General features: G+C 45.3%; 1 protein-coding gene across 1 annotated transcript; it reads right to left on the minus strand.

The window, feature by feature from the left end:
• Positions 1-4,659: 4,659 nt before the first annotated feature.
• On the minus strand, positions 4,660-6,169 carry LOC127340134 (aspartyl protease family protein At5g10770-like). The gene is made up of 2 exons (XM_051365912.2): positions 6,001-6,169; positions 4,660-5,852 (listed from the first exon to the last, which is right to left on the minus strand). Exons 1-2 carry the CDS (start codon positions 6,167-6,169, stop codon positions 4,660-4,662), a joined length of 1,362 nt encoding a protein of 453 aa, XP_051221872.1.
• Positions 6,170-8,773: the final 2,604 nt, after the last annotated feature.

Here is an 8,773-nt window from a genome sequence, read left to right on the forward strand (position 1 = left end):
GGGATAGCTTCATAAGGAACATGTTAACATGTCCATCATCATAAAATGGACGGCAAGTTTTAAGCATATGATCTTCTCGAGATGATCATCTTTAACTTACCCTTCTCAATCTTGATGGACATCACCACTTGATGTCATTCTCTCATTGGCTATACGAAATCTGACTTTTGATGCATGCCTACAGAAAGATACAAAACCCACATGACACCATAATAACATATATTATGAGTTATTTTAGGAAGTATAATTGACAAGGCTTACCATACCACGAGATCACTTGATCCCACTTGGTACATTTTTTATGCTTCACGTGTTGACCAACGTGAATCCAATCTTCACTCTTTTTATTGGTCAAATTTAATTATATCTTGGCATGATCTATCACAATATCTTGAGGTAAGTAAACAACTCTTCATTTCATTACATGATCTAAATCTTGGTTAATCATAGTTCAACTCATGAATCTATTATGACACCGACTTAGATTCATATCTTGAATTCTTCTCTTGAAATCAAACTCTCAAGATCTTGATCCTTTATGGATTAGCACATAAGGTAGAACATGGCTTATTTGATTTCACACACGAGCACCATCTTCATTTCTTATTCTTATTGGTCATATTGAATTACATTTTAAATCTATGAGCTCGATGCCAATATTTAACATATATTATGTCTTCATGGCATCCACCCTTAAATCAAACGCATGGTCTTCAAACATTATCTATGGATGATTTCTTCATATAAAACTCAATGAAAACATTAGTCCATGGGAATTATCATCAATTACCAAAACCACGCATGGGGATTCATGCACTTTCAGTCTTTCACTAGTGCCTCCCTAGTATTTGATGCTTTGGTGGGACTTGAGAGATAAGGATTTAAGCATGTTTCTTGGTGTTCTTGCTTTATATACTTGCATAGTGTTGAGCTTCTTCATTACGATTTGTTCAAGTGAGAGACTTTGAGCTCTCCATTACGATTTGCTCTCCATTGCAGGCCGTCGTGAGAGCTTTCACTCCGGTGCCACTACACATGTAGTTGGCACCTAGACCTGCTGGTGCAGAGGACGACTCCTCAGACTTCTCGGACGATAGCGCAACCCTCGCCGTTGCGGAGCAGAAGTGCTTAAAGGACGAGGTCTCCTAGAGGGGGGTGAATAGGTGTTTTAAAACTATTGCGGATTTGGCTTGTAAGAATGTGGAATTAAACTAACGTTTATTTTACAAGCATGATACCTAAATATGCTAGGCTCAACTAAGTGCAACAACAACTCAAGATAAGAAAGATAGGAACAAGATATATGTAACACAAGTGATAGCAAGGTATATGTACTTCAAGCACGATGGCTATCACAAGGAAAGTAAACTCGAGTATAGAGATGACCGAGGCACGCAGAGACGAAGATGTATTCCCGTGTTCCCCCATACAAGGTGAGGTATGTCACACTGGAGAAATGCGGGCTACCACGAAGGTCTCCCGAACACCACGAAGGCCCACCTTCTTCTCCAAGCCAATACCACGAAGGATAAAGGCCTTTGCCTTATGCCTAGCTTTTTCTCCACTCGGGAGATGGCAAGCTCCACATACACTTCACAAGCTCCACAAAGGAGAAACTCGAGCCTTTTCACAATCTTCCACAAAGAGGCCATTGAAGCACCAACCGCCAAGCCAACTAGGAGGTAACCCCTCCAAGAGTAAAAAGCTCACAGTCTCTCACTCGAACTAATCGTAATGGAGAGTTCAATACTTTTGCAAGGATGTAAAAGCAAGAACACCAAAGGTGGTCAAATCATTCACACTCCAATTCCACCAAAGCAACAAATGCTATGAAGGAACTAGAGAGGAAGAACAAATGAGGGAATTAACAAATAACTCCAAGATCTAGATCCCAAGAGTTCCCCTCACTTAGAGGAGGAATTGATTGGTGGAGATTGTAGATATAGATTTCCTCTTTCAAATCCCTCAAGAAGATGCAAGAATTATGGGAGGGATAGAGAGAAAGCAAGCTTTTAGATTCAACAATGTAGTAGAAGAGAGAGAGAGAGCAAATAGAATGGTTGACCTTACATCCTCAAGGAGGAAGAAGGGATATAAATACTCCAAGGAGAAAACTAGCCGTTTTAGGGCAGAGTCGCGCAACCAGGCGTACAACTCGGCAAGGCCAGGGGCCGGGTCACCCGACAACAGCACCTGGTGGGTCGGGCTAGAGGCCGGGCCGACCAGGCGGCTCGGACACTCGGCGCCACACCCAGTAGGCTGGGCCAGGTGTTGAACTACCCGGCAGCAGGACGCGGTCCTGTCGGATTGCTCGACTTTGCTCAAACGATCATTTTCTGAGAAGTAAAAAAGCTCTCTCACGTAGTTTCCAAACTCCAATTGATATGAAACCAATTTTGTTGAAAATACTGAGACTCCTCACAAAATGTTTTTAGATGATTTTAGAAAGGGAGCCTCCTAACATCAACAAACGGTAAAGACGTCCAAACTCGAAAACGCAATAGAAGATGCATACGGATTCCGTTTTCGATGAACTTGGGCTTGTTGAAAAGCTAGCAACAAACTCAAGAACCTCATACGGAGAATACCAAAGAAGCAAAAAAGAATATAGGAATGCAAAGAATTGAGATTCCTAAGACGATGCAATCAAGTTACTCAACCGAAAACCACTCTTGATAGTGCGGCTATCTATCCTATAAACCGGTCTCCCAACAACCACCTTGAGACCGGTAAAACTAAAACCTAGCAAGGTCATACATTTGCCTTGCGCATCCCACTTGATCTTGATGACAACGCTTCAAGCTCCCTCAAGCTGGAATGTCTCACTTGATCATTGTTGCTTCGTGAAGACTCACAATTGCTCTCACATACACCATGATGGGATAGATTAACTGAGGTACATTTTCACATGTCTATTATCACCAAATGGACCGCAAGCCTCAAGCATGATATCTTCGATATGCTCATCTTGAACTTGCCATTATCAACCTTGATGACATCCAAAACTTGAATGCCATCCTCTCATGGGCTATGTGAGATCATACTCTTGATGCATATCCATGGCAAGGTACCTAACCATATAGACAACACAACTGCACATATATAGTGGGTTAGCACATGAAGCAAAATTTGGCAAAGCTTACCGCCCACAAGATCACATGATCCAAAGTGGTACAATCTTTATGCTTCATGTGTTGACCAACTTGAATTCAATCTCCACTCTTAGTCTCGGTCAACATTGTATCTCTTCATGCTCTATCACAATATCTTGATCATTCATTGCTTAACACATAAGTTAGAGCATGGCTAACTAGGTTGAGTTCCACACAAGAACTCCATCTTCATTTCTTCTTCTTGATCATATCATATCCTTCTCTTCAAATCAATGATCTTGATGCGAATATCAAAGGTATAACATTATATTCATGGCATCCACACTTGAATAACATATGAACTTCACATATGTAATATTCTTTCATATAAACACAATGAAAACATTAGTCCATAGAGGATTGTCATTAATTACCAAAAACACACTAGGCGCAATGTACCCTTACAAGTGCCATGACTTGCAAGTCGTCTAGCGCCGCTACCTTGATAGCACCATCTCAGATAGCTCCAATCTCCACCGTGATAATGCCGATCAGAAGAAGGTGGATCTCGCCGAGGCGCGGTGGCACTGCATTGCAGATGAAACCTATAGCAGTTGCTTGGTCGTGGTCAACTACAATGATGATGATTGATGTCGCCAGCGTTGGCGCCTCATCGTAGATGACCCTGAGATATCCCAGGACTTTAAGGGCTATGTTAGATCTACACGATGAACTAGCTAAGCAACTAGTTTCTAGCTTTGCATCCAGATTAATGTTTAATTGTGTCCTTTTGTATGAACTAGTAAAATCGTTTTAAAAATCTGGCGCCAAGGCCTTTTTTTATTATGTAGTTCATTTATGCGGTATCTAGCAAATCTCAAACAGCAAAAGTGGTTTACGGTTCGATACCGAGTTTTGCGGTATATGCTAGAGTTGCTCTTAGTGCATGCAACTAGTTCTTTTCACGGTGAAAAAGCGGATCGATCGGGCCAGACCTTCGTTCCATGTTTTTGTTACATGGTCAATCAAGTCTGATACCAAGTTCAGCATATAGTGCTTTAGCTTTTCCAGTAAAATTACTTCTTGAGCTCAAGTTTTTTAAAGTACTCTCTCCCATTCATAATAAGTATCCTATTTTTAGTTCAAAACTACAGCGCTAGGCATAGGGGCATCATTGCAATCACCATGTACTGATGTACACAAGAGACATTGTAAAAGGATCTTCAAGATGAAATGATTAAAAGCCGTCTTATAATCTATCTTATGTGAATCAAAATGGAGGAGAGGTACAACAACCCAATGTAAAATATGGCGGCAAAAATGTTGAAATAACATCAAGTGTAAGCATTGTATCTAGCAGAAAATAAGCAACTTGCAAGGCCGCATAACAGCAGCTTCCGAAGCTCCTGCTTATCTCTCATGTTGAGAACTTCACGGTGACAAACTGACACGTCGGTTATGAATCATATTATCAAGTCATTTTGAAGAAGCAAACCATTGGTGTATACCAAGATGCGACGGATAGATGCACGCCCCCACGTGCTGCTTGATCCGTTTGATCGATCAGCTAGCAGCGGTCGGGGACGAGCCCAAGCTTGCCTTGAAGCACATCATAGACCACCTCCGTCTGTGACTGCGCCAGTGACCCGATAACCGCAGCAACTGGTGCGTAGGCCGGCACCGGAGCGAAAGCGAGGCACCCCACGGAGAAGATGTTGCGGGGATCCTTGAAGTACATCATCTGCTCGATGCCGAGCTCCAGGGTCGCCCCGCCTTCGAACCTCAGCGAGATCATCGGCATATCGATGGTGTTCAGGTGGGTGAAGTCGTAGCATGTCTCGAGCCCGCTCGACGACGGTGCCACCACATACTGCCTCATCCCCCGCCTGAACATGTCGCGAAGAACCGCATACACCTCCGGTTTCAGGTACGTGAAGGTCGTGTGCACCTCGACCAGCGCGTCACCGGCGATCGCCGGCGCGGGGGGAACAGGGATCTCAGACAGGCCGACGGTTACGCCCACGAGCTTGACGAAGTACATGCTCGGACGGGCGGCGTTGTGCCGTAGCGTGGCGTAGGTCACGCCGCGGCCGGCGCGTTCCGGGCGGGCGGCGCCGAAGGAGAGGAAGCCCCTAGAGGTGGGGTCCCATGGCAGGCAGTAGGAGAAGGTGACCGTTTCCGGAGTCAAGACGACTCGTGAAGCCAGAGAGTGGCTCTCACGGCTGAGGTCGAGCACTCCGGACGAGCTGTCACTGCCAGTCGTTCTGGCGCCGCCCATCTCCAGGCAGGCGAACCTGAAGTCATTCACGGGGATGGCCGGCGCAGCCGTGAGCGTGTCCGTCACGAAGGTGGCGTTCAGCACGACGGCGCCCTTCTTTGTCACGGCAACATTGCAGGTTGGGCCGGAGCATGCTTTGAACGGGCAGTCCTGCGAGCCACATGGGATCTGCGCGAGGGAAGACGAACGGGACGGGTCGAAGGCTTTGTGGCATGGATCGCCGGCAGCGCATGGCTTGCACCGGAGAAACGTGGCTCCCACGGTGGCCGTGTCGAACCCCATGGTGAGTTTCTGCGCCGGCGTGCCGTAGCCGATGCTGACGTGGTACTCGAACGCGCCCGGCAATGCCACGAGCGGGGTACCGGTGGAATCGCCAAAGAGCGCGTGAAGACGGAGGGTGTCACGGTAGAAGGCGTCGCCGACCCCAGCGTCAGAAGGAGACCACGGGCTCAGCCGATGCATCACAGGTAGCCCGCCGTCTCCTGAAAAATGGGGACAAGTTATTAGCACATGAGTAGTATAAAACGAGCTCACTGTTGAAGCATGTTAAATGTGCATGAGAGTGTGAGAGATTGAGAGGGGGTTCTAATTAAATCTTGGTGTGCAAAGATTTGATGCAGGAATCATCACCAGAAGGGATAGACGTGAAGGTGGACTGGATCCTCGAGTCGTGAGATGAACGAACAAGGACATGCCTTCCACCATAAGTGTTGCTGGTGTGGTAACAGCTGCTAAGATGAGGAGCAACAAAAAGCAGGCACAGGCACAGAAGCAGACAGGGATGAATGGCTGGAGCCATCGCAAGTATAGCAAATTAATGGGGCGACCTCTGCGAAAGCATGCCGTATATATATATAGCCATGATGTCAAATCGTCGATCGTCGCCGGCATTGTTCTTCTGTGGCAACTGATATGGGGCATATAAAATGGTTATTCTCAGCCTTGGGTACATGGTTTCTCTTGTTAAGATCATCATATACCTCATCGACCAGCACAAAGCTACTGGTATGTCAGTAACGCTACATCTACTGAATTATGGTGTAATTTCCCTAACCCTCCAACTATACGGCTGTGGATCGGGATTGTCAACGTCCGAAAAATATGGGAGTGACGTCGGGGAAATGTCTTGGCTTTTCTTCAAAACGGCTTAACAATTCTTTTTTGAAAGGAATGGGTAGAGGAAGCCTCTACATCAGTTTGTTTTAATAATAAGAACCCTTTTTTAGGGAAAGCTACCACGGCAACTTTATTGGTTCATAAACATGATTACATCATTGGCTAGCAAGCCTACTATAAAATCGGGCGGATCCTCATGCCAAACTACTGGAAGCCCCTCCGCTCTACTAGCAAGATAGTGGACTACACAGTTGCTTTCCCTAGGGCTATAACTAAAAAAGACATGAGCAAAACCTCAACACAGAAAAGAACATTCTTCATAAATCGCAGCAGCAGGTCCGATTGAGTTTCCCGCTTCTTTCATTACCTCAGTGACTTTCATCTAGTCGCTATTCACTTCAATTTTGGTGAACCCGATTTGGCTACCAGTAGGAGACCATCACGCGGTGCCCTGGCATCTGTCGTCGCTGCATCACCTACATGTGGTATCTCAGTGGAGCTACCTGCTATGGAAGTTCCATGATCATCAATCACTGCTCCCGAGGCTCCTGAGAAAGACTCCACCGAAAACGCAGCATCCAATTTAGTTTAACATAACCATCTCTTGGTTTTTCCCACCCCTCCTTTCTCACTCTTGCATTTTTCGTCAAAGCTTTGTCATAGTTTAGTGTTAAGGACTGAATAGCCTGTGAGGATTTTGCTGGCCTCTGAACGTGCTCATCATGGGCAATTTTTCTTCTATCCCATCACATATACCAACACGCCATTGCAACAAGCTCCTTTAGTCCTATACCATTCAAATTCACCAGTGTCTCGTTGCTCCGTCTCATGATCACCTAAAAAACGCCTAAACCTGCCCGGTCTTCAGTAACCGCCTCCTGTATCAGACTCGAGAGTTCAAGATTTTCCCAGATTTTAGCTACTCTAGGGCATTTGAAGAAGGATGTAGAGTGCCTTCACAATGAACTGCAAATATGGTACATAGACCGCTCCTAATAATATGAAGATTTGCCAGCACCCCCTTGCACGCCAAAGTGCCCGGTAGTAGCCTCCAAGAGAAAATTTTAACCTTAGCTGGCACTCTAAGAGACCATATATTTGCCCACACTGGGTTAATAGATGACCCGGCTTGAGCATTAGTTCTCAGAAGCTTGCGGCCATGCCGATGATCCCATTCTACGAAGTAAGCCGAACGTACCTAGAAAATGTCGTTCCTCGTATAATCCCAAGACACAAAGTCCCCCATCGTCCCCATCGCTAGTGGGATTTTTAGGATTCTCCCAACATCCACCGAGAAGAAAACAGATCGAAGTTCTCCTTCATCCCGGGTCTGAGTATCTGGATCAATAAGTTTAGAGACCTTTGTTGCAACATTCAGTCCTCTTGGTGTAATCACCATCCTCGATGGGCTGCTTGGGATCTTGGCATCCCCCATATATCAATGTTTTCTCCATCCCCAACTCGCCAAATATGACCTATCTTGAGTGTTTGGATTCCCGCCCATATGATTTGCTACGTGTAAGATGAACCCTTCTTTAATTCAATATTGAGTAGATCCCCATTAGGATAGTACTTAGCTCTGAGAATTTGAGCACACAGCGAGTCTGGCCCACACAAGTCTCCAAGCCTGTTTGGCCAACATTGCTAGATTAAAATAGTGGAGGTCTCTAAACCCCATGCCACCCTTCTTCTTTGGTACACACATCTTCCACCAAGCAAACCAGTGCATGTGTTTCTTATCATCTTCATCTCCCCACTAGTAATAGGTCAAAACATTTGTGATCCCTTTTGTTACTAGCTTGGGGAGCTTGAAAATAGACATTGCAAACGTGGGTGTCGCCTGGAACACCGCCTTCAAATAATAATACCTCCTTTCCACCATAGGATAGAAACTTCTCCTTGTACCCTGCTAACCGGGCAATAACTCTCTCAACAGGATGCAAGAAACAATCGGTTTTGTCCATGCCTATTAAAGGAGGCAGGCTGAGACACAGTAAGAATGTTCAACTCTGAACATACTTCTAGTCTTGTTTCAACTCTTGTATTTGGACTAAAGAAAATGCTCGACTTGTCTTCACTCACCATTTTCCCAGATGAATCACAATAATCTTGTAAAGTCCTCCTGAGCGTCATAGCATTCTGTAAATCCTCTCTCATCAAAATGATAGAATCGCCTGGAAACAATAAATGTGAGACCTCCGGGGCCGCTCTGCATACTTTAACTCCAATCAGATTCCCTATCTCCTCCTCATGTTTCAGTAAACTTGTCGATGCCTCTGCACATGAA

Source organism: Lolium perenne, chromosome 3 (assembly GCF_019359855.2).
Source record: "Lolium perenne isolate Kyuss_39 chromosome 3, Kyuss_2.0, whole genome shotgun sequence".
Classification (NCBI taxonomy): Eukaryota; Viridiplantae; Streptophyta; class Magnoliopsida; order Poales; family Poaceae; genus Lolium; species Lolium perenne.

Coding starts and splice junctions, on each gene's coding strand:
- LOC127340134 (XM_051365912.2), bottom strand. CDS start 6,169: ATGGCTCCAGCCATTCATCCCTGTCTGCTTCTGTGCCTGTGCCTGCTT. Junction 5,853..6,000: donor CTTCACGTCTATCCCTTCTG/GTGATGATTCCT, acceptor CCCATTTTTCAG/GAGACGGCGGGCTACCTGTG.